Source organism: Aedes aegypti, chromosome 1, assembly GCF_002204515.2.
Source record: "Aedes aegypti strain LVP_AGWG chromosome 1, AaegL5.0 Primary Assembly, whole genome shotgun sequence".
NCBI lineage: Eukaryota > Metazoa > Arthropoda > Insecta > Diptera > Culicidae > Aedes > Aedes aegypti.
The window spans coordinates 208668264-208695309 of record NC_035107.1 but is presented as its reverse complement, the minus strand read 5'-3'; the positions used below and the strand labels follow the sequence as shown (position 1 = coordinate 208695309).

At 40.3% G+C, this 27046-nt stretch overlaps 1 protein-coding gene across 10 annotated transcripts in view; it reads left to right on the top strand.

Moving 5' to 3' along the window:
• LOC5570245 (serine/threonine-protein phosphatase 2A 56 kDa regulatory subunit epsilon isoform) overlaps positions 1-27046 on the top strand; it is a 219532-nt gene that overhangs the window by 139190 nt on the left and 53296 nt on the right. For 8 of the 10 annotated variants that reach the window (XM_021857396.1, XM_021857393.1, XM_021857392.1 and 5 more), the window contains 2 exons: positions 260-969; positions 17215-17414. In XM_021857396.1, the coding sequence (XP_021713088.1) occupies positions 831-969; positions 17215-17414 (339 nt within the window). In that variant the 5' untranslated portion in view covers positions 260-830. Of the gene's footprint in view, positions 1-2; positions 181-259; positions 970-17214; positions 17415-27046 lie in introns of those variants that run through there. The other 2 variants (XM_021857397.1, XM_021857399.1) reach the window with 2 other exon arrangements.

Here is a 27046-nt window from a genome sequence, read left to right as displayed (position 1 = left end):
AGTTCATAGCTTGACACGTGCGCGCATACACTGACGTCGAAGTGTTTACATTTGCATTGTTTTCTTCGGCGATGATGGAGCAAAATGGAATGCTTTGACAGCCGGTGTTGAAAAGTGCAATCTTGAAGAAGAGCAAAGGCAGCCTCCTTTCGTCGGGGGAAATCAAGTGCGTCGAGAAAAGTGCTGCGATTTTTCTGAAGGGTTTTCAAGAGTGTGTTGGTGAAATCGGGTTTCCATTATTTCTGTGTTTCTTTTTCAGCATGCGTAAGAAGGTGAAAGAGGTGCATTGAATGAAAAGTCACTCCATGAATGTATCATATTGAGAAAATATTGCTTAAGTAAATGAAGCAAATTAGTGTAAGTGCGGAGTAAGCCGAAATTCATCATTCACAATACCTTAAGGAGAAGCAAAAGTGATAACAGTGCGCATAGAAGAAAAAAAAATCATCATTGAAGTATTACCCAAGTGAAATTTGCGAAAATCAATACCGAAAGGGTCAGAAAATCAGGTGGAAATCATTTTGACAAGCAGCGAACACAAGCACAAAAGAAAATCGAGATAACCGCGCATTCGTCTGGTGAAGTGTGAGTGCGTGTGTGCGTGTTCTTCTGCGGGTGTTTGTGCGACGTCTTGCGAGCATGCATGAGTGTGTGTAGGTTAACCCGCCCGAACAGCAGTCGTTTGTTACTGTTAGTGTCACTGCGAAACATCAGCCAGATATAGTAGAATCCGTTTCCCCTCCTATATCGGCCACATCCAAAAAGCAAAAAAATAAAATAAAGCAACTACTACCACCAAGCAAAGCCACAACAACAACAGCAGTGTAACAATGTCGTCCGGAACATTCGTCGACCGAATCGATCCTTTCGCCAAACGTTCGCTCAAAAAGAAAGGCAAAAAATCTCAGGGTTCATCGCGGTACCGAAGTTCACAGGATGTCGAACTGCAGCAGCTGCCATCGTTGAAAGGTGAGTGCAGGGAGTTTACTTGATTTTCGGCGTGTATGCACAATAGAAAACACGAGTGCTTTGAAGTTGCTGGGATGATCTTTTGGATAGCCTGAGTCAGGTTAACCAGTTTAAAGAACTCTCAGCAGCACAGAAAAGTTCTATTTCAGTTTCTATTTTTATAATTGAAATTAAGTAACAATCAAATTGTGAACACCGGTATAATGCGTGATATTTAAGCAGAGTTACTGACTATTATACAATCGACGATCTTTTGTTTTTGTTCATCAGTTATATCTGATGATCAATAAACTTTATATTGCTGTTTTAGAAATAATTTTTCGTTTTACGGTTGAACAGATAACAACCACAGCTGTTACATTACTGTTTTTCACGAAGTATAATCGATTGACTACAATGATACCTTGAAAACAAATGGCATTTACTGGGATTTTTTGAGATCACTGTAATTTTTTTGCTGTTTTTCTACGCTTCGTGCTCCATCATGATTCAATGGTTTGATTAAATGAAAAAAAGAAAATCTAGAGTGCGGTAGAATTTTGTGGCTGCCGCAAACAGGAAAATTTTCAAAAGATCCGCAAGAACGCCGTAACGATACTACGACAATATGAAGGACAATAGAAAAAAATGTCATTTCCAACTAACAAACTGCTATGGATCCCGCTAGATTGCCTGTGATAAACCCATCCGAACAGATTTTTCCGATCTGTTGTTGATTGATTACATTGTTGATTCGGTTGCATAAGATTTGATACAGGGTTGCCAGATATTCAAGTTGAGCCAATATAGGGTATGATGAGTAGGTGTAAATTATATATGCATGTAAGTAAACATTTTTTCAGACTTTACCGTCAGGCTGAAGCAGGCTAAAAGTGGCTTTCTCTGCATTTCATAGTATGAGTTTCAAACCATTGGATGTGCAAGTTTCAGACTGCGGAAATGTGCGCAACCTAATGATTTTTAGTGTCAAAAAGGAGCAAAATTTCATATAAATCTTTCAATAACTCGAAAAGTATGAGAGATAAAAATATGCTCTTTTTGACAAAATTATGCGTTTTTGCAAGTAACAAATAACACTAGAACAATTGAAAATTGTACAAAATCATCCAACCAAGTTATTGTAAACTTTTTAGGGGTGTTCCACGAAAAACTCCACAAATGTACATGAAAAACAAAAGATATGCATACGGTGTCTTCAGCAAAATTCTTTCTTTTAATATTAGGGTAAATGATGGCTTCGGCACCCTGAGGGTATTTTCGGCAGCACTAACTTATCGTCCTTGTTTCAATTTATCTATGGAACAAGAGTTAACTTCACTGTACTCAACATATTCCTTGAACTATAATCTTCCATGTAAATCACATCTTTCACAAAAATATTGTATAACATGGGTTTTATCGTTAAATGAAATAAATGCTTTCGAAATTATCGTCATTCGTGAACTGCCGAATAAAACAACACAAGAATAGTTTACAAAAACTTACCACTTTCAAAAGTCCATTTCTCCGCTCCAATGCCGATTTTTTCACAACAGCTACGCACCGATCACTTATGCACTATTGAACTTTTGATTTGTATTAAAGCACTCGAAAATACTTAATTTTTATGCTTTAAATCACAAATTAAAATTAATGCACTTTGATTTCCTCGGCAATCACTTTTTATTACGGGAACAGGTTGCCAGAAAACCATATTCTATTGCGGTGTTTTTTTTATTCTCGATTTAAATTCACAGAAAAAAACGAACATGACTAATTAATTTATTGGAATTAGACAACAAAGCATGCATTGGTAACAATTAAGCCTTTTAATACTTTCTTATTTGAAGATTGTAGTGCATAATTTTCAATATACTGAGAAACATATAAAATATACGTCTTTTAATAGTTGAACTATATTGCCAACACTCCTGTTGTTTTACAGGCAATCAGAGCATGATGTTTTTGTGTCAAGTCATAAGTGAATTGATTTGCAAAGGGTGTATTCTGATTTTCTCATACACTGAGAATAATAGGAAAGCAAATAAATTTTACTGGCAAAGTTTGGACTTTTCCGAATCCGAAAAAATCGTGGAACTTCGCAATCGGTATTTTTATTTATGTTACCATTCATTCTCTCGGTAATAACTTGATGATAGAGCGTTCAAGAGCAGCAACCTTCACAGACCACAACCATATCGAGCCATTCAGCGCGTCAGTTCAATTCACGGTGAAATTATTTACCTTTCGAATTGAAAGAAATTTGAAAACAAATGTGCAAGTACCGTCGTTGGGGGTGAGATTTGGCCAAAAATGCGTAAGTCCTCATTTATTTTTCAACAAATTTCGCGATTTGACTTGATGTGTTCGGCTAATTATGAGAATACATTGCAAATTCTTTCTGAACAAATAATTGAAATTTGATTATTTTCTTTGAAATTGGAGACGTAAAATTGGCCCAAATTCACCCTCTCGAGGAAGTGACATTGGTCCAAACAAACTTCATTCAGAAAATTGAACTATCGATAAACATAGGAAAGATTCCACAAGAAAAAGGATTGAAATTCATAAATTTACGTTTTTAAACCAAACTTGAAAACAAAAATATATTTCACGGCAACCTGGACAGGCTTCAAATTTTTCCCTCTCATTTACCATTATCACGTCTATCTTTTGATACTATGGGAAGTGATAGGGATACTATCACTTCTTGAAAAAATATGGATAGAAGATAGACTATATTACCTCTATCACACTATCTGAAAAATTTTATAGCTATTCCTATCTATCCTATCATTGATACAAAAACTGAAACCAAAATCTTCCGCATAATTGGAAAAAGCTAATAGAAATAACTCAAGGTATGTTCTCATGGATATTTGCGGAACGGGCACGACGAGAGAATAACGGAAATCGATGTCCGACGCCATTTTGAAATCTAAGATGGCGGCCTTCGGTTTGGTAAAATAATTGAAAACCAATGCAATATGGGTATTTTCGGAACGGGTACAATGAGGGGATGACGGAAATCGATGTCCGACACCATTTTGAAATCCAAGATGGCGGCCTCCGGTTAAGGAAAATCGGTGAAAACTCATGCAATATGGGTATTTTAGGAACGGGCGCGACGAAAATACACATATTGCATTGGTTTTCGATGATTTTACCAAACCGGAGGCCGCCATCTTGAATTTCAAAACGGCGTCGCACATAAATTTCCGTCATCTCATCGTCGCGCCTGTTCCGAAAATACCCATATTGCATTGGTTTCGTACAATTTTCCTTGACCAGAGGCCGCCATCTTGGATTTTAAAATGGCGTCAGATATCGATGTTCGTCATCCCCTTGTCGTTCTCGTTCCGAAAAAACCTCTATTGCATAGGTTTTCAGCAATTTTCCTTGACCGGATGCCGCCATCTTTGATTTCAAAATGGCGTCGAACATCGATTTTCGTCATTCCTTCGTCGCGCCCGTTCTGAAAATACCCATACTGCATGGGTTTCCAACAATTCTTACACTCCTGAAGCCGCCACCTTGGATTGCTAAATATGGAATTTAGTTAATTTTCTATATCCATCGTCCAACAATTTTTATTCTATAATATTATCAATAGGGCGATATTCAAAACTGAAAAGGCAATAGATGGCTCTTTTTCATTGGTAGTTAAATCGAAATCCTGAAGCAAAGAAAGCACCATGGCAGATGAACTAAACACAAAAAGTTATCTATTCACATTACGCTTGATTTCTAATCACTACTTTTTCGATCCAGTTTCCTAATTGCTAGTAATCTACGTTTTTCATTATTTTTAAACGATACATAAAGCTTTCGTATTACAATAATCGTTCCATCTTTCTTAAGGCAAGATGTATGAATTTCTATAGCCCAGACCGCCGCGTGTAGAATTAATACGCTTCTTCTTCTTTCTGGCGTTACGTCCCCACTGGGACAGAGCCTGCTTCTCAGCTTAGTGTTCTTATGAGCACTTCCACAGTTATTAACTGAGAGCTTACTATGCCAATGACCATTTTTGCATGCGTATTTCGTGTGGCAGGTACGAAGATACTCTATGCCCTGGGAAGTCGAGAAAATTTCCAACCCGAAAAGATCCTCGACCGGTGGGATTCGAACCCACGACCCTCAGCTTGGTCTTGCTGAATAGCTGCGCGTTTACCGCTACGGCTATCTGGGCCCCCAAGAATTAATACGCAATAAGAACAAATCAAGAGAATCACCCCCTCCGCAACGGTCTTTGTATGAAAAAATAAATTTTGTGTTTGAGCCGCAGCGTTTGAGCCCCTCCCCCGAGAGCGTTACGTAATTTGTGGACAGTGCCTTAGTCTGCACAAATTTAGTAGCGTTGTGTATTCAATATGACTCCAAGTTATTCTATTTATAACTGCAGTTGCATGCAATGCTGTTCTCAGTGTAGTCTGTATATGTCTGTATTGGCCCTTTCAACGGGTAGAATATAATGAGTGACGTTTAAATTCAGGCATTGTCAACAAATACGAAAAGTTACCAATACATTACCTAGTTTTTGTAAAGTTTTGGATTGACGAAGATAACAATTTAGCTGCCGACAATAGTAATTGCATTGCCGATAAAAGAACAAGTGCCTCGTGACTTTGGTGAGGAAAAAAGAGATGATTTAGAGAACAAAATAGTGTTTTGTGCATAATAATTACTAAATGAAGAGTGCTGAAGTTCAGTTCAGGTGTATCCTGCTGATTGTTGTGCTTCATTGTTCTGTTCAATTGTGTTCTTCAAAGTTCAACTGCTTAGGCTGCCGACAATACGTAAGTTCCGCTACCTAAAACTTTCCTGAATAAACTTTATTTTTAAATCCATAAAAATAAAATATAAAAATAAAATTTCGTTCTCACTTTTAGGTGGATTAATCACCAAATTGACACTTTCATAAAATAGGAGTTGTATTTGATCCTTCGACCTTGACACATGCTCCTGCGGGGGCCGTCGATGAGGGCAGGATCAAACATGTCGCGCATCGGTCGAGTAAAGTGAAAAAGTTCCGCATTCGATTAGTTATTTTTGATCTTTCGACGTTGACGCTTGCTCCTGGGCAGTGCGTCAAGAAAGCCCGAGCAGTCGTCAGTTGTTTTCCCTCTCGAGTCGCGCGCCTATTTCTCTGAGTGCCTTTATATAGCCGAGCGAACGAGTGAATCTGAAAGTGGATTGTTGCTGCTCAAGGATGACGGATCAATTGGTGAGCTCGTTTCATGCTACTATTTCTAATCTATAAAATATGTATGACTGAACCTTTAATCATTACAACGGTGAGACGTAAATATGATTTTTCAACAAACTATGAAAGGTTCGTCACTGTGAGTGTCGACATAAACTCTGATTCATAAATTATTCATGTCTAATTTTTTTTTCAAAACACCTTTTTCTTTTAACCTTTATTTTTGTAATTAAAAAAAACGTTGAATGGTTCGACACTACAAGTGTAGACTTGCGAAAGGTTCACTTTATTCAACAAACTTTGAAAGGTTCGTCACCTCAAGTGTCGGCATAATTTTTCTCTACATAGATATTGTTCATATCAAATGAAAATATTATATTTACATATAAACATGTTTATATCTCACAAATAATTATTTATCATGGTCTAATCGCTTATCAAAGTGAATCCTGTGACCTAACGATCCTCCCCACTAACAAACATCCCTCCCAGTAACCTTTGTGGAGATGCAGAGGCAAACACGGTCTCCAAATAGCAAAGGTTACATGCTAACATTCCTTCCCCCGATCCCACCTGACTGCAAGGACGTGGCCGGCGCCGTTATTGACCATGTATAAATAGAGGCACAGAATTATGCACACTGAAGAAGATTATGGCCAATCCCAGCCGAACTTTTAGTTGATTCTTTGTGCATTTTCTTTGACTTCGGTCAATCACGGAATACCATTGATATGTGTAGTCAGTCTAAGCTAAGCTAAGCTAAGCTAAATTGACACTTTCATAAAATAGCGATTATTTTATGGAAAAACTTTCCCGAAGACACTATATTACAAAAATCATGTTTTCAAGGTCAAAACAAATTCGATCATGTTTTTTCAGGAACGGCTATAGTGTGAGACGGTTCGATTCGAGACGCCGGGAGTTGTGTTTCGTTTCCGCGCGTTTTCTGGGCAGTGCTTCCGAGAGCCCAAGCAAGACGGTTCGTTTTCAGGACGCCGAGAAGTTTTACGGTTCGCGTTGTGTGAGTGCGAAAAGATATCCGTGTTAAGTTGAGTATGGATTACCAACTGGTGAGCTCGTTTCATGCTTATAATGACACATATTGCGGTGTGCGTTTGAAATGCAAATATCAAATGCGGGAACACCAAACGCGGTAAGATCTTCCACAAGCAACCCGATGTCAGATAACTTTTCTTTGCTAGGTTGGCGGTGATATGAGTAATCGTTGCTAGGTATCCTTTGATTGTTTTGTCTTTCCGCATTTGGAGTCCATTTAGTCGAGATTTGTATCTCAAACGCAAACAGCAATATTTTCATGAAAACGTTATTTTATGTAATATTTAAATAAACTTTGTATGGTTCGTTACTACAAGTGTCGGCATTATGCCTGTTTTATATAATTTCAATATACATATATTTTCTCTCTTTAACATTACTAAAAACATCTTTTGAATGGTTCGACATTATGGATGTTGACGTATATTTTAAATCTTCTACCGAAAACTTCTGGAGACAAAATGCAAAACTAGCTTTAAGTTTAAGTTGTATTTTCCCTTCTTATCCATGGATCGCATCACTGACCAATGGTGACTCCCAGATCTTTTCCTCCCTCACTAATAAACACCCTCCCTGTGATGATTGTGGAGATGCAGAGGTATTCTCGGTCTCTAGAAGCAACAATCATTAAACCCTAACATTCCTTCCCCATCCCAACTGACTGTAAGGACTTGGCCGGCGCCGTTATTGATCAACAATATTAGATCTGCTAAAATTGTACTTCGAGAATAAGCGGAAACTCCCATCCCTTATTCATTTGGATCGTAGTGCAATTCTTACCAGTTCCGATCAATCACGGAGTAGCAACCATTGACATGTACAGTCAGCCTATGCTATGCTGTGCTATGCGCGACCATATTTATTTTGATGATAAAATCTAAGGTGTCATCCATTAATTACGTTTGGGCTTATGAGGGGAGGGGCCACTGTTGCGAGAAACTTAAATTCTCATAACTCACGATTGAAATTTTGTATTGTATTAGTTTCAATGAAATCATTAATTTGGCCTCTGTTTGACTTATTGTCTCGTATTTTCACAGTTTACTCTCACAAAGCAATGATTTCTTGTTAGTCTGGTAAATTTATAGTAGTCTTTTCAAACGTAAACAGCAACATTCGGTTTTCATGAGTTTTTGACGGGTATTACGACTGAATCATTTTTGACGGCTTATTTGTTGACTGATTTTGCACGAAAAACTCAAGCATGAGATTTTCGAAGTAGATCTCTAAAGAGTTTGCTCTCGCAGGAGAGCTTATTTATTGAGATATGAGTGTAAATCTGTCAACACTGGGAGAAGCATACAAAAATCTAACTTCTGGGAGAAGGGAGATGTAAAACCGCCAAAATTGTCTTACGTAATCAATAGAAAGCCCCTAACAGAAAAAGGCGTGCAGATTTGATACTTTTTTGCTTCACTACCATGCCCACAACAGTAAACACCAACTCATTGCGCATTCAAGACTTCCACAACAATCTCGACCTTCACCGGGTGTTCGGTTACATCTCAAGGTTACACTGCTCATCCCGGCGCCACCGTCGTCTTCAACGTCTCTTCTCGCCTCCCAGACAACGTATCGGGTGACCATCGTCAGCTCGTTAAAATTATAATTGCACGATTCCAGAATCCGAGCTGCACTGATGTGATGATGCCTGCCATAATGTCATATCAGATGCGTGTTTGTTTATTGGCTGTGTAAACAGCTGCCGGGTAATACTCTCGTAACCACCTCAAGCTTTGTACGTCTTCTCGAAGCGACGGGTTGTTTTATTTGTCAGCACGTTAGCGCCTCTTCTAATGGTGTGCTGGATGATTGAAAAAATGGTAACAATCAGTGCAGTTGAACAGCCCCTCTTTCTCGCCATTGTTGGTTCGGGTAAACATCGTCGCACACTGGAGTAATTTGAGTCAATCGGGGCCAAAAATATTATCTTTCTTATGCCCTGCTTTTGAATCGCCAAGCGGCCAAACAATTGATGAATATTCAATGCTACTTCTGTGTTGATGCGAGTGTTCAATGATTCTATCTCAAATTTTACTACATTATAAAACTGGGCATTTGCCTATTTGGTTGTTGAAGTTCTTAGAAAAAATACAAGAAAAGCATTTCAAGGCCATGTATTGAGGATTCTGAATCAATCAATAAATTGTAAATGTGAGCAAAATCGATTCACACTAGGATCCAGCTCGTTGAGCACCATTTTGACCATTTTTAACATTCAAATCGGGATCGAAAACCTAAATTTTAAAAATTCGAAATTATGTCCACGAGTTTGTTTTAGTTTATCCCCTGTGATTTGCGGAATAATACACGATGGATGCCATTGTGGGTGTCCGACAACAAAGAGTACACCAACCTCCAGGGACGTTAGTAAAAAGTTGCAAATTGCAAGCCGCCTTGCAAGACACACATCCTCAAAGAACCGCTATTTAAATGAATATTGAAAACAAAAACAGAAACCCGATTTGAAGCCGAACCAACACTTATACCTATGTAGACGACAGTGGGAAATTTCACGTATGGCTGTTCTTTATTCCTCATATAGTCCCCTGCACCCGTTTCACATACCAGGCAAAGGCATCGACGACGACAATAAAGAAAAGTTTTGGGTTTATGCATTTGCAATTGTTGTCCGGTTGTTTCTCGGGTTGTTGCTGCTCGGCTAATAAATAATGCAAAATAGCTTCGCTTCGGGTTCGTGATGATAATGAGCGGCAAAAAAAAAAAGAAGCAATACATTTGTTTGGGTTGAAGGTTCAAATCGGCAAAATGGCAAATGACTTTACGTGCTGTGTAGACACTTAACGACGGTGATGAATGATGGTGCACAGGGCGAGGACGTCATCGGTTACAAGCAAATGCCGTAGGGTTAGATGTAGGGTAGAAGTACCAATTATAGCTATAGTACTAACCATGGCATAGTAAGAACTAAAAATATTAAGTTGTTTCACTAGAATATAACGGCGCGGGGATGAACCAGCCTCGGGCCGAATTTCTCCATAATAAAGAGTCAATCAATCATATAACGGCTTTTTAATATTCACAGGGATGGTAAAACTTTTTATTTCTGATGATTTGGCCTTGATGAAAACATATCTGTAATACTTTTCGAAAAAGGAACATTTCGAAATATTGCATTATCCTTCCTACACGCTCAAAAAAGCGTTCTGGAAAACGTGAACTGTCAAAAATACACCGTGAACTACCATCATGTTTACATGAACGTTCTCGGAACTAGGCAACGCGTTCATATAAACATGATCTAGTTCACGGTGTATTTTTGCTTGTTGACGATTTCAGGACTGCTGTTCACGGAGGTTTAGAGGTGAATAAATACAGTCAACTCTCATTAACTCGCTATTGTTGGGACCATCAACTTATAAAATCTTCGAAGATAAGTTAGATGGTTGGTGTCTCCGGCAAAGTTGTTCAGTAGATCAAGGGCTATCTGGCTAAACTAGCTAGGAACTTCTTCGCTAGGTGGCGCTAGTAATGAATTTTCTTCAATCTTCTATATTTCACGATCCTGATGAGTGAATCCTAAATAGCTAAGAAATTGGTGTTTTTACCTAACAGTTCAGAGGCTCAATATCTGTCTGATAGTGATATAATTGATCCAAATGTCACTAGTGATATTTTCAGAGAACTTATCTAATTCAACAACATGATAAGCAAGAAGGTTAGTTTTGCATCAAATAATTTTAGATGGCTGAAATCTTCCTAATAAGGTTTTAGTTTTAGTGGTGCTAGCTGCTTCGTACGCTAGAATGCCGGTCTTTTAGACATTATTTTAGGCAACAATAATCTTTCTTATGACAATTCAACCACAATGTTAGAGACGACGGTTTAGATGCTCAACTTGCTGCTCTTCGCTAAGATTTAAAGTTCGAGCAATCTGAGTAAAAGTAATAACATATAATGTCACTGATCAAAACTTGTTGAAGAATTCTTTGAGTTGTGAGTTATTCAAAACATTCATGAGTCGATGTTCCTTAACCTGATATCGACAACATTTATTTACTGGAATTGTGTGAACAGTTATTTCCATGGATAATCAGAACGCAAAGCGATTCCTGTACCGAAAGATTCGATACTCAACGCTTAGTGCTCCTATATATGCACATAAATCGAAAAATTATATGGAATAATTTCGTATGGCCAAATTCGTCTAATAAAACTATAGCCGACTCTCCACAGCTCAATATACTCTATAACTCGATGGACTTTTCGGTCTCTTAATATTTTCATACATCGTACTCTCCATAAGTCGATTTTTTCCATAACTCCATATCACTACTAGTCGATGTAACGTGAGAGGTAAATTTCTCTCCATAACTTGATATTTGTTTTGAAATCCTTCTTTTTCGGGGATACTTGAACCAATTCTTGTTTACAGGGGAATAAATACAGTCAACTCTCCTTAGCTCGCTATTGAAGGGACCATCGAATTAGGGAGGTATCGACTTACAGAACACAAAACTTTTACTATGGTTCTGTAACTCGATCTCGAAATACGTAATATCGAGTAAGAGAGAGATGACTGTATTTGCAAATTGTAATAAAAGTTAAAAAGCATGAAATTAAAAAAAAAAATTTGGTCAGCAAAAATACCGTGATGTTTCGAATGTATCAAAAAAAGTTTTCAAATAAAAGTTTGTAAAATACTATCAACAAAATAAAATTGCTTTCTTACAGAAGTGATCATAAATATATTGGAAATACTGGAATTCGCTCATTCAATCTTGGGATTTTTGTGTCGATATATTCTATTACTCGAAGATTTTATAAGCCGATGGTCCCTTGAATATCGAGTTATGTAGAGTTGACTGTATTTCACGATATTGAAAGATATTTTCAAAAAATGATTTTTAATACCGGTTGTACATAATGGAGAAAAACATAAATATGTGTTATTTCAATCAAAAACATTAATATTCGAGAAATTTGGAGTGAAACATTTTGATCCATAAAAATCAAAGATTCAAATTATTTTGCTCCACTGTAAGTATTATCGTAGCCGTTAGTCCATTATTAAAATATTAGGAATTTATATTACAATCCTGAGATTATACGATAGCAAAAATCGAATTAAATTTACCTATTTTGAACATGGTAAGCCTCAAAACGGCGCACATAATTATTGAGATTTACAGGATTGTTGACTGACCCTTGGTCCATTTTTTGTATATGTATTTCCGTATTGCCAAAATTGAACCGTGTCAAACTTAAAAAACTTTGCGAACATATAAACATTCTCAGTTACAGAAGAAATATTATCACTAGCGCCATCTAACAGATGAATTCGCATTCACATTTTTTACCGTCAGCTTTCTAGCTCTTTAAGATCAATGTATAGCAGATTCAAAATTCATTGTCAACAACATCTAGCGGATGAATTCTCAACCGGATGTTCCGCTGCCAAATCAAGCATGTGCTAGAATAAGGGTGTAAGTCGCATGATCGATTTCTCTTCATCGATCCTCTCTTCTGTGAATAAAAGTGACTAAATGCAAGTTTGTTAGCATTTATTCTCTTCAGATCGCTTGGTAGCGATGAAATCTTGCGTCCTAAGGTGAAAAAATGCTGACAAATTTGCGTCCTTTATTTACAGAAGAGAGGATCGATGAAGAGAAATCGATCATGCGACTTACGCCCTTATTCTAGCACACGCTTTAAATATTCCTCTGTTGAACAAATTTACCGAATAAACCTTCCTTTTAGCTTATCAGTATCAGTATTCTAGAAAGTTCAAGAAAGTTGATTATAAGCTTCACCTGAGGAATGAATTGTTAATAAGATTTGCAACTGCCCTAATATCCTTGATCTGCTGAAGAGCTTTGCCGAAAACATCAACCTTCTAGCTTAACAATACCTCGTGATATAGAAGATTGAAGAAAATTTGTTACTAGCGTCACCTAGCAAATAATTTCCCAATCACTGCCAGATAGCCCTTGGTCTACTAAACAACGTTGTCGAAGTCACAAACCCTCTATCTTATCAGAATCCCTAAATAAAGAAAATTGAAGGAAATTTGTTACTAGCATCACCTAGCGAAGAATTTCCCAATCACTGCCAGATAGCTGAACAGCTTTGCCGAAGACACCAACCTTCTGGCTCATCAAGATTTTGGGATATAGAAGATTGAAGAAAATATATTACTAGTGCCACCTAGCGGAGCAATTCCCAATCAGGTACTGCCGTGTAGCCCTTGGTCTGCTGAACAGCTTTGCCGAAGACACCAACCTTCTAGCTCATCTGGGTCTTGAGATATCCGTTGAATGGATGATGTGGCCAATTTTGGTACCCCAAGACAATCCAGAGTAACTCCGGAACCACTTGGACCATGTTGCCAAGTGTCCTGGACCATAAACTAGAAGAGTTTTTCGGGAAGTTTTGAAAATTTCAACAAAATCCATCGAAAAACTAAAAAGTTATGCACATTCTAGTGTTTTTCGCATGTGAACAGTATGTTGGCTGGATGAAGGTTAATGTTGATTTGTATTGTATTTTATTATATTATATCGACCCCTCTTCGACTTGATATAAATTGAATACAACATTTCTTAAAAATGTTACAAGCAATCACTTCATTATTTGTTGCATTTTCAATCGCTCTAGATGGGATTTGAGTTCATTTCGTAAAAGTAATCGATAGTCCATAATCAAAACAATTTGTAGTGAATGCCAGGAACAGCATTGCCCTTTTTGATACAAACACACTGATTTTTAAAATCATTTTTGTAACTTTCAGGTCAATTTAATACTAAAACTGTTGTTACTAAAACTGTTATATTGTTGACTGATTGTATCCATAATTGGTACACCTACCCTACTCGTTGCGATGCAACATGGATTGAGAAACTCCGTTGAGCAAATCGATTCATTATTGATTCTCTTCATGTGCACAACAAATGACGAGAAGGGTCTATCCTTAATGGTGGGAATATTACTGTAAGTGCTACGTGATTAATATAGACTTTTTCGCATCAAAAAGTTGGCTTCGTGGCACACGTGTTATGTAACGCCGTTCTTGACACCTCTAAATAAAATAAATGAAAATAAAACCAAACCAAACCAATATTGAACAATAGGCAAAAAATGATCAAATAGAACCTTGCCGTATAAGTTACACCGGGGAAAGTTGAAACGGTTGGGGTAAGACGGAAAGGTAAGGGGTAAAGGTGAACATTTATAATGTGGAGGAATTTACCTACAGAAACATTAAATTAACAAAAGATGTCAACTTTTAGGGGAGATAAATTTGCTATCTTTGTTTGACATCATGTTCAAACCATGCATTTCATCACCCGTTTCAACTTGCCCCGATGCACCTTATTCTAAAACGAGATTTGAATGAATCAACGTATCAATCGTGTTCGGTTCGCGTTGTGCGAGTGCGAAAAGATATTCGTGTTAAGTCGAGAATAGATTACAAACTGGTGAGCTCGTTTCATGTTTATGTTAATAAATTTTTATCGTGGTAATTTTGGGATTATGCATTTTTTTTGACAAACTATAAAAGGCTCGCCACTCCAAGTCATTGCTAAAAATAACCTATTCACTGTGGGACAAAAATGCAAAACTAGTTGTAAGTAAGAGTCGAACAAAGTGATATCACCATTATTAATTTTTGCTGTTAGTACCGTTTTAGCCCCTTAAGGAGGCAGGATCCGTCATTGATTTTGGGATATTCAAAAGCAGTTTTTTCGTTCAAAATCAAGAAAATTTACAGGAAAATGTGTTCACTGTATTCTGTTCCCCTACCGAAACACAGTGAACACATTTTCATCGAATAATTTTTAGTTTTGAACAAAAAAAACTGCTTTTCAAGTTTCGATGATGACGATGATTACGATGACGGAGCGTTGATCGTTAATTCACCCGTTTCTCCTGCAGTATCCAACTTTAGACCTACAACATCCAGAGATCCTTGAAATGTGAATTGGTGTGAAATTGATTGCCACTGTCCGCATTGCGCTCAAAGTGCCTTTTATTTCAAAGAGAGTAACTATTGCAATTCAGCGAACCGGCTTCCATACCTCCCGTATCTCGTTTGCCAGGCCAGGACTGTTTACATATTGGGAATTTCCAATCCCAATATTTATGCACCGACCGAACGAGGTTCCCCTTTTGTGCATACTAATTCACTTCACACCCATGAATTTCCGTTTCATTCCGACGACGTTGAAGACGCACAGTGGGCCAGTATTTCATAAAACTGGTTTAAACTCAATTTCCACGACGAGATCGGTAGTGTAATGGTTATCGCTTCTGCACCCCTACTCAAAATAACCAATGAACGGATTTTCTCCATCAAGAGGGCCTACAATAGGAAAATTTAGCAAACTGACATAGGCCTCAGCATGGTGAGGGGCCAATAACTCTCTTTTGCTCAATAAAAGTAAACAGAAAGAACCAATCATTGGGCACGCTAACAAAAATCAAGTTGAATTGAAAAAGTGGTGTACAATATTCACAATGAGTTTTCTCAGAACTAACGATCTGAGAATTGGCCCTTCTTAATTGTTACATGAGAAGTGTACGTTCCATTAGATAATCGTTGATCGTTGAAGCTGTCAAAAACTCTATTTCCAAACATAGTTTTAAATTCAAAAATAAAGTCAAGCGTTTACTACAATATCAGATAGTTGAGAAAACATACAAGAATTGAAAAAGAAAAATGTATTTCATTATATTTAGATGCTCAGTAGAGTTGCATATCTCTTCCGGAACGAAACAGCACAATTGGGCAGGACTTTTTTTCCTTCTTTATAACGAGATTTTTAGCCCTGGGCTTGTTCATCTCGGGAGCAACAGCTTTACTTCCCTTCCGAAGGAAGTCGTCACTATGACCTTTGCGTCATAAGTGAGTATCTCGGGGATGGGATTCGGTCTCAGATCCTCGGCGTGAGAGGCGTGTGTGCTAACCACTACACCAGGTCCGTCCCCGAGGACTTTTTGCTAAAAGACTCATTCAGCACCAGATCCGTATATTCTTACTTTTTGTCTTGAATTCTCCATAGCCACGGGGTTGTTACGGCTACGTGGATTGCACAAATTTCGCGACTTTCGCGGATTTGCCGTGATTTTGAAAGTGATTTTTAATCTTTCACGCGGATTTTGGCGAAGATTTTGTTTTAGTCACCGAACTCATGCGTTCTTCAGTCAGAGTATATAATGTTAAAGATTTTTTTTAAATTTTGGATCTCATTGCATTAATTGACAGATGAGGATTACAAAGTGAAATCTCTGAAAATTGAATTTTTACGAATGGCAAATGAGTGAGTACTATCTTACATGCATCCATGTTTCTTTCTTCACTGTACTTCGAGTGAAGTTGAGAAATATCTTCAGGAATATCATAAAATACTCATTGTAGAATTTCTCCAGAAGTTCCTCTGATAATTCTTTCAGTTATCCTCCTGAATAACTCTAACGTTTAAACTAGGTATAGATGAAGGGTTTTTTGAAAATCCTTTAGCAAACAATGCTGATACGTCCATAAATATCCACAGGAAAATTCGTCAAGGATTTCCTCACAGGAAAATCCACCAAGGATTTCCTCTGAGAATTTTTAGAATAATTCCTGGTACATCAAATAATTTCAAGACAGGCTCTTTATGCAGGACAAATCCCTCCCCACGGAGATATCTTACTTTTAAGACTATGGAACCCATTAGTGAAAATGCCTCTTGCCTAAATTTGCATAATCATTAGTTTAAAAATTTCCGAATAGCTTAAAAATGCACGAAAACAACAATTTTGTTCCAATTTTGTTCTATGAAAACCAAAAATAATGTGACCATGCTCAAAATAGACTGTTCAACTCAGAATTATGTCCCAAATCACTTTTCGAGACTTAAATAAGTAAAATATTGAGAAAGCCTAATTTTTGCCTTGTTTTTTCAAATCTGGACCACTGTGCGATAACGACGTCGACGACGATGCAAGACGATGGATGACTAACGATGCTTTTTTTCCTTCGTTTTCTTTTTCTTCCACAGTGGACTGTTCCAGCTTAGAGCAGGAGGAACTGTTCATCCGGAAGCTGCGGCAATGCTGCGTTTCGTTCGACTTCATGGACCCGCTGTCTGATCTCAAGGGCAAGGAAATCAAGCGGGCGGCTTTAAATGACCTGTCGGCGTACATCACACATGGCCGCGGTGTGCTGACGGAAAACGTCTATCCAGAAATTATCAAAATGGTAAGTAATCTTTCAAAAAGTGCATTTTTTTTTGTTCGGTTTTGTTATTGTTTCGCTATTTGGGGGAAAACCGCTTGCCTGTTTGACACAGGAAGTGAATTATATTTATACACTGCTTTTGTTTGGGAACTTCCTTTGTCTAGCTTTGTCTCTTGGTTCGGTTTCTTTGACTCGATGGATTTTGCATCAGTCGCATCAGTAAGATTTCGTGCTTTAATTACGATCGAAGTGTAGCGTGTAGTTCTGTGGAAACTTGATCCACACTTGCATAATGAGTGAAGAAGATCCGGTGGAAATCGTGGATGAAATCGAATTGGAAACTCAGAATGTGAGTACGATCTTACCAGTCGCATCTTCGTTTGAAGATAAGATTTCAATTTACAGATTAGATTCGATGTATCGCAATTCGATTCGTACAGCGGTGTTTTAGTTTTATTGTTGCTAAATTAACTAACCTGACCGGTCAGGCTAAAGCCTGAGTGGTCTCTGCTGTACGGCTTCATTCGATTCGGTTCTTGGCTGCCCGCCGCCAGCCACGCATTCTGCGAAACGTCCGCAGGTCATCCTCAACTTGATCCATTCATCTCGCTCGCTACGCATCACGTCATCTTAGGTCGGTCAAAATGTTTTCACCGGGTTTATACCCGACATTCTGGTGACATGCCCTATTTTTTTTCGATGTGAACAATGGTTGGTTCTTCCAGCAGCTTGTGCAATTCATGATTCATTCGCCTTCACCACTTTCCGTCTTATATCTGCACATGGCTGTGAATGGTTCGCAACATCTTCCGTACGAAAACATCCAGAGCGCGTTGATCTGCACGTAGGGTCCATATTTGGTGTCCATAAAGGAGAACCGGTCAAATCAGCATCTTGTAGATACTCAACAACGTGCGATGGCGAACTTTGCTCGTTCGAAGAGTTCTGCAAAGTCCAAAGTAGGCACGATTTCCTGCCACGATATGCCTTTAGATTCCTCTGCTGGTAATAGTCGAAGTATACGAATTCTTCGACCACCTCGATTTCATCACCATCAATATGAACTCAAGGTGGGGGCGTGCCGTGCCCTCCCTTGAGCTTTTCGCTATCATGTACTTCGGCTTTGACACATAGATGTGCAGTCCGATAAGCCTAGCTTCAGCCCTTAGGCCGATGACAAAGTATATGACATAGTTTGCATACGCGCACGCGTTACATGACGCCATCGTATCAAAGTTCCGTGCTAAACCAAGTAACTTAATGGACTTTCTGAAGATCATGCCACTCGTGCCTATTCCCGGTCTTCTTATTACACCTTCTAAAACAATGTTGGATAACAAACACGAAAAACTATCACCTTTCCGTTTTCATCTGCGAGATTAGAAGGGGCTGAGAGTGTTCCTGATACTCTCAGCCTACGCATATCACTCACTCAATCGTCACCTTGTTCAACCTAGTCAGTTTGTCCAAAAAAACGTATTTGTGGATAATCTGCCATAGCTGATCTCGATTGATTATGTCATAGGCAAATTTTAAATCGATGAACAAATTTTGTTCATTTAATGATGTTTGGATCAGAGCTTTAAAAGTCATGAATATCACGTGACTTCGACAATTGAATATTGCTTGTTCTCCATGGAAAAAGTCATCGGAAAATGTTTTTCTCGGTGACCTTTTCCGAATTACTATCGGTTGGCATTATTTGCGAATACGATATTTTGCATGGAAGAGTGCTAGAGGCATATTAATTTTTCTAAAATTATGACATTAACAGCACTCGTCTGGATGCATTGTACTCGCGGCATTTCTTCAAATCCTGGCGGTTGGCAAATATCTAAAACTTAGTTGCTCGTTCGTCCATAAATACAGCTTGATATTGCTCCACATCAGAAGGCGCCATAGAATCTGGGAGGGTACTTTTAAGGCGGCGCTGAGAAGTGTGATCGCACGATAATTGGCACAATTCAACTGGTAGCCCTTTTTGTAGATGGGACACACGACACCTTCCATGTACTCCTCCGGTAGTATTTCCTGCTACAAAATCTTGGTCCGCTGCGCGTGCTCCCTGCCACCCTTGCTACTGGTTACACCACCATTAAGATGCTTGTCGTATTGCCACTACCTCTCGACCACCTCACGTTCGTTCGTGAGAAGATTTCCGGGTGAGCTAGATGACTGCTAGAGTACAGTGAAAGCAGCCAACAACAATGCTGTAGCAATGGACATGCCAGAACGTGGAACGTTATAGACGGAAACGGCAACAGGAGACCCGCCTCTTTCGGAAGAAAAAACGTCGCCTGGAGGAGACGAACTGCAAGGAAATGGGACAGCTGTGCCAGTCTCAAGAAACACGGAAGTTCTATCAGAAACTCAACGCATCCCCCAACGGATTAGTGTCGCGAGCCGAGATGTGCAGGGATAAGGGTGGGAGCATCTTGAAGGACGAACGTTTTCATTTTCCATTTAATTTATTTTCTTAACATTTAATCAGATAACACTGAATCAACAATTTCACGCCTCAATACTCGGTTCGAGGCCGCTTCTCTTCATTCTCGGTTCTGCTCCACGCATCGATACGCACTTGATCCGCCCATTTAGCTCGCTGCGCTCCACGCCTTCTTGTACCAACCGGATGCTAAGCGAATACCATATTTGCAGAGTTGTTGTCCGGCATTCTTGCAACATGCCCTGCGCATCGTATCTTTCCATCTTTGGCCACCTTCTGGATACTGGGTTCGCCGTTGAGTTGGGCCATCCTATTAGCCTCCAACGGTGATCGTAGGGAGGTAATCTGATGGAATAATTCCACGGTAATGGACGCAAAACATAACGAAGAGAAGATCGTTGCACCCGTTCCATTCTGTCAGCTTGAACTCAATGATACGGTACCCAGACTTGTACGGCGTTAGTATCAACCGCGTAGAGCTATGGAAAATCATGGACGAGAACAGCTTTCCCGGGAAGCTCACAAGATTGATCAGAGCAACGATGGACGGTGTGCAAAACTGCGTGAAGATCTCGGGCGAACACTCCAGTTCGTTCGAGTCTCGGCGGGGACTACGACAGGGCGACGGACTTTCGTGCCTGTTGTTCAATATTGCGCTTGAAGGTGTCATGCGGAGAGCCGGACTTAACAGTTGAAGCACGATTTTCACGAGATCCGGACAATTTGTTTGCTTCGCGGACGACATGGATATTATTGGGAGAAAATTTGAAACGGTGGCAGATTTGTTCACCCGCCTAAAACGCGAAGCAACAAGAGTCGGGCTAATGGTGAATGCGTCGAAAACAAAGTACATGCTGGTTGGCGGAACTGAGCGACAGGACCCGCCTAGGAAGCAGTGTTACGATAGACGGAGATACCTTCGAGGTGGTGGACGAGTTCGTCTACCTCGGATCCTTGTTGACGACTGACAACAATGTTAGTCGGGAAATACGAAGGCGCATCATCAGCGGAAGTCGTGCCTACTATGGGCTCCAGAAGAAACTACGGTCAAGAAAGATTCACCCCGCACAAAATGTACGATGTACAAAACGCTCATAAGATCGCTAGTCCTCTATGGGCATAAGGCGTGGACTATGCTCGAGGAGGACTTGCAAGCTCTTGGGGTTTTCGAACGTCGAGTGCTAAGGACGATCTTCGGCGGTGTACAGGAGAACGGCGTGTGGCGGCGAAGGATGAACCACGAGCTCGCTCAACTCTACGGCGAACCCAGTATCGTGAAGGTAGCTAAAGCTGGAAGGATACGCTGGGCAGGGCATGTTGCAAGAATGCCGGACAACAACCCTGTAAGGATGGTGTTCGCTACGAATCCGGTCCCGACAAGAAGGCGTGGGGCGCAGCGAGCTAGGTGGATTGACCAGGTGCACCAGGACCTGGAGAGCGTGGGTCACAGTTGAGGATGGAGAGAAGCGGCCATGAACCGAGTGAATTGGCGAATTATTGTTGGCGAGGCTTTATCAAGATAATTGATGTAAAGCCAAATAAGTAAGTAAGTAACTTGTACGGCGTACTCCAACACACCGCGAACTACCGCACAGTAGATCGATTTCATCGCATAAACATACCGAAACGATTTTGTGGTCCTTCGTACGCATTCCAGCATGGAAAACGCTTTCGCCGTAGTAGTAGTAGCAATATGCTCATTAAAGTTCATTCTGCTATCGTGATTGTCGATAGCTGTATAGAACTTACACGTTCAAGTGTTTTTGAGATGCCATTTCGTAATTTTGTTGCATCGGGGAACGTGAGCGTGAAAATGAAATACATTTACATTTGTCTGCATTTACTTCTATTCCGTTGGCGTGACACCACTTCACGATCGTATCCAAATCTTGTTGTATAATACATCAGTCGATATGGGATAATATCGGATGATTTTCAGGTCATCGGCGTAAAACAGTTTTTCTGATTGAATTAGACCACATAGATCGTCAGTGAATAAAACGATAAGCTTAATAAACAGCGTTGGAATTTCATCGGGACCTAAACCTTTAGTGATATTCAAGTCGAAAAAACGCTGGTAAACTCCATCCACGGTTACCCCAATGGATGGCATATGCAAATCATACGACAAAACACCATCGAGTACCTCTTGAGTAACTTGAATCGAATTTTAGTTAAACACACTTTTGAAAAATACGGCCAAAAGATTGGCTGAGTCGGTTGCGAAACTAGCATGCTCATTCTGGAAAGAAATTTCACGAGGCACACCATTTGATTTGCGTTGATTTTGCACAAACTTCCAAAATGCTCCAAATAGCTTTTTGCGTTGTGTTCCAAGCCTGATATATACTCACGGAAAGCTGTACGGCGCTTGGATGAATATTCCCGTTCCATTGACTGAAGTGTAATCCAGTTCTCTTCGGATCTATGCTTGAAATACCTTTTACGGATTTTGCGTAGCCTGTTTCCAAAGCGTCGCAGATCGTCGTTTCACCACCGTTGATTGAAGTGGCGAACTGCTTGAAGGTTTTTGCGTGGCACATGTTCACGGATGATGCCGTGGATTAGATTGTAAAACTCGATGACTGCGTCGTCCACAGAGTTTTCATTCAGAGTTACATTCCAGATGATAATGGCGGTTATACTCCTACATACAGCACTGACGTCATAATGACGAAAATCGAGTCGGATGTCGTAATAAACCGTATCGTCATTCTTCAATGGTAGGTTAAAAATTAGAAGGATCTGCTTTTGGTGCTGATCAACTTTCAACAGAGGCATACGCGGCTCCAATACTTCCACTAGACTGGCTCACCTCAGTATGGGAGAAAAATAAAGTTGTATAGTTCTACGGGGCACCACCCAGGAATATTCCTTAGAGCTATGAGAAGACTTCCTTGAAACTTCAGCTCATTTGGTCGTACCACGAGCTGGCGCATTTTTATTGAAGTCAATATGCGATTTTCAGCTCAAGCATATGGGAAACTGGATATACACTACTGTTTGGTTCAAGGAAGTTGTGGCTCGCGTTCAATTGAACCTAGATTATCAAAAACACTACTTGATACCATAGCGAACAATAAAGATTGTAACATGATTAAAATTGATGTGGTTGGTGTTTTAACTATCTGAAGTGGATTTGCAATACTGCTATTATTTCTACAACAAAGCTTTGTGGTAGCCTCTAAGCGCATCATAGCCACCTATGACGATGAGCAAGCTGCTGCATAAGGCGCACATGCATATAAGCAGGCATTGCAGAGTACGCTCTCATTTGCGGTCCACGATCGTCAATTCATCGCAAGTTGTAACAAGTCTGATAAATGGAAGCAGCGAACAAGAGCTCCAAAGAGAGAGCGATGATAAAATGCATTTTTCTCGCTTGTTTATCGTGGGGGGTATGTGTTTTTCTTTACTGGCACGATAAACAATCCACGAACTTCCAATAGCAATAGTGTCCCCCAGGTTTGGAGCATGTTCAGTGGGGTTTTATCATGCATCCCCAATCTGATCAAAGTTGTAGCAGTGTACGATAAACAGTCGCTCATAATGTGCAGTGCAGCATGTTATAATAGTTACAGAGAGCGACACGCGAGAGATTCTCTCATTTTTCTCAGGATTCAATCCCTGCCTATAAGTGATTGTATGGGAGTGAAGATCTAAACCTAACTTTCAACATCTGAAAGGGTAATGAAAATGACCTTAAATCCCGATACAACCTTCTGCAATTATGTTCATTAGGGAGTAAACTAGTGTATTCGTCATTCTGGGCTCAATTGAACGCGATCAACTACTATACAGAACGAAACAGGGACATAAGGTCCATTTTCAATATATTTGAAACAATTATCCCATACAAACTTCAAATTGAATGCGCCAGCTGGTGGAGCAACCAATTAAGTTGAAATTTTGGGAGAGCTTTTTTCTTACCCTAAGGCTCATATCTATGAGGTGCCCCGTTGAGTTTTATAACTTTTTTGTTTAAGGGCCAGTCTAAATTCCACACTATGAGCATCATTTACAAACGCCAAATAGAGTACACGATCATTTTGATTAGGGACGTTTAACGCTTGAAAGAGTCCGACTGAAAGCACTGATTCCGTCAACGTGATATCTGATGCAGAAGATGCATTTGTCGGTAAATACGCATTGATTTCTTGATCTCAACTCCAAATGAGATGCGGTAGATTGTAGTCGCCCACCAAAACTATGGTGTCGTTGATCGATGCTTTCTTGCAAACCTCTCGAATGCAGAAAGCATATTGGTCATAGATTGACGAATCGGAGTTGAGACTATTGTAGATACAGCAAACATAGACCGATTTTGATGGAAGCTTAATACGTACTGCAACTTACTCAAGGCCGAACCCCTGACGGAACGAAAATATCTCGCATCGATGGTGCTTCTTAACAGCTATCATGACGCCACCCCATGTCATGTTAGGTTATGATCTTAAAACTCACGAGAACGATATCACAGGTATCAGCACGCGTTGCCTTTTTCCTCAAATCAGCAGAGACTCAAACTTTGAAAGAGACAAACGATAACTTTCGAAGATCTCTTTTCCTTGGAATCAGGTATGATATGCTACTTGGAATTCGATTTTCGGTGAAATATGAATTGTGGTGGCAGTAGCAGTTGATAACATGGGAAATAATCGGAGCAATAAAAACAACAACGCAAGTGACTAGAACAGTTATTATAAACCTGATGCCAAGGATCTCAAGGATGCCATTCACCAGCTCAAGAATAAAAAAGCTGCTGGTAAGGATGGTATCGGAGCTGAACTCATAAAGATGAGCCCGGAGAGGCTGGTAATTTGTCAACACCGGCTGATTCGTCGTCTGTCCCTGTAGTAAACGAGTTCGTGGGAAGTTATCAAGCCGGCTTCGTTGACGGCCGATCGACAACGGACCGGATATTTACGGTACGACAAATCCTCCAAAAATGTCGTGAATACCAGGTCCCAACGCATCACATCTTCATCGGTTTCAAGGCGGCATACGTTACTATGACCCGGCTGTTTGGGCACGTCAGGAGTTAATCATCAATGTTAACTTCCTTTTCCCGAACAGCCTAGATAGCCGTGTAGTGTCGGTAGCGGTTGTTTCAATTGGCTAAGAATTAACACTACGGACTGCCTGTTCCGGTGGTAAAAGTCCATCTCACAGGTGACCCCTAATTCATGTCGCTAGGCTACTTCTGCTACACGTGTTGTGCTATATGCACTGGTCCCTTCCCGAAGAAATACCGTAAGGTGGTTCCGGGGAGATGAGGGTCGGAGTCCAAGGGTCATGTCGATGCACTGTTCACCACTTGAGCAATTCTAAATGAATTGCTCAAGCACAGTGCATAGGCTGGTTTTAGCGGGTCGTCGTTGGTGCGTCATCCCCGCATTCCCTGAGTTATCTTCTCAGGGGATCTGTTTGCAGATTTCCCCCTTGTAAAAAACAAAAAAAAAATACGTTACTATGACCGCGCAGAGCTATGGAAAATCATGGACGAGAACAGCTTTACGGCGAATCTCTCAAGACTGATGGAAGGTGTGAAAAATAGCATGAAGGTTTCAGGCGAACATTCCAGTTCGTTTGAATACAGCCGGAAACTACGACAAGTTAATGGATTTTCGTGCCTGTTGTTCAATATTGCGCTAGAAGGTGTTAGACGGAGAGCCGGGCTTTACAGCCAGGTATGATTTTCACGAGATCCAGCCAATTTGTATGCTTCGTGGATCATATTGATATTATCGGTCGAACATTTGAAAGAGTGGCAGAGCTGTACATCCGCCTGGAACGCGAGGCAGCAAAAGTTGTACTGGTGGTGAATGCGTCCAGGACAAAGTACATGGTAGTTGGTAGAGCTAGGAGTCTAGGAATTAATGTTACGACCTCGATATTCGAGGTGATCGACGAGAAGCTGCAATCAAAAAAGATTTACATCCGCACCAAATGTAATATGTACAAAATGCTCATAAGACCAGTAATCATCTGCGGGCATGAAACGTGGACGATGTTTGAGAAGGACCTGCAAGCACTTGGAGTCTTCGAACGCCGGCGTGTGTGGCGGCGAAGAATGGACCACGAGCTCGCTCAACTCTAAGGCGAACCAAGTATCTGGAAGGTGGTTAAAGATGGAAGGATACGATGGGCAGGTCATGTTGCAAGAATGCCGGACAACAACCCTGCAAAGATGGTGTTTGCTTCGGATCCTGTTGGTACAACAAGGCGTGGAGCGAATCGATTTGGCGAGCGAGGTGTAGAACCGAGAATGGAAAAATGCGGCCACGAATCGAGTATTGGCGTGAAATTGTTGATTCAGTGTTATCTGTTTAGATGTTAACTAAATAAATGAAATGAACACGAGATCCGCACGCATAATTTGAATTATATTGTCCAGGGAAGTGGTAACGAGCATGTGTTAATACGGCCAGTCGAACACGACATGCTCCGCTATTTCATCCAAACCAGCACAATTGAGGCTCGCCGGATATTCTGCATGCCCGATTCTGTGCATGTACTGCCTATAGCAACTGACAGAAACTGCGTCAGGTGCAAGTTCTAAGCGTTGTCTCATAACACGCGTTGCGGACTCATCTGATGGTTCTCGGTTGAAGCATTAGACATCGTCCCCTATGATGCGCACGACTTCTTCGGAAACCGTTCGGTATGCTTTTTACAGGCATATTCAGCATTGCTAGTGAAGCTGAGCTTTTTTTTTATTTTTTTTTTTTTTTTTTTTAGTAGGGTAGAAAAAAAGCTTCAAAAGCCAGGCCTGTTGTGTGTTGGCACGGTGTGGGACTCACGTTAGGCGTGCTTAACCACTAAAAAACTTTCCCTACTGCTTCTGTGCCTCGATCCCCCCCCCCGGAACTACATCGGGGGAGGGCTGTGCTCATGCACTTCTGTGCTCATGCACTTCTGTGCTCATGCACTTCTGTGCTCATACACTTCTTCATTCTCAGCCTCTAACTGTTCTGCTAGTTCGCTGTTGGAGCGTTTTGCCCAATTGGCGGTTGAACATCTCGCCGGGACTTTGGACAGCTTTCTGTGCGACGACGCATACTTCCCTTGAGCTGGCCTCGCGTCAGAGCTCTGTTGATCTTCAACTGGACGCTCATGTGCACTTCGTTGCGCTACGACGACTCGTTCTCCGCTGCTGCTGTTCGAGCTCTCCTTGTTGACCAGTTGGAGGCCGAGGTAGGTCCAG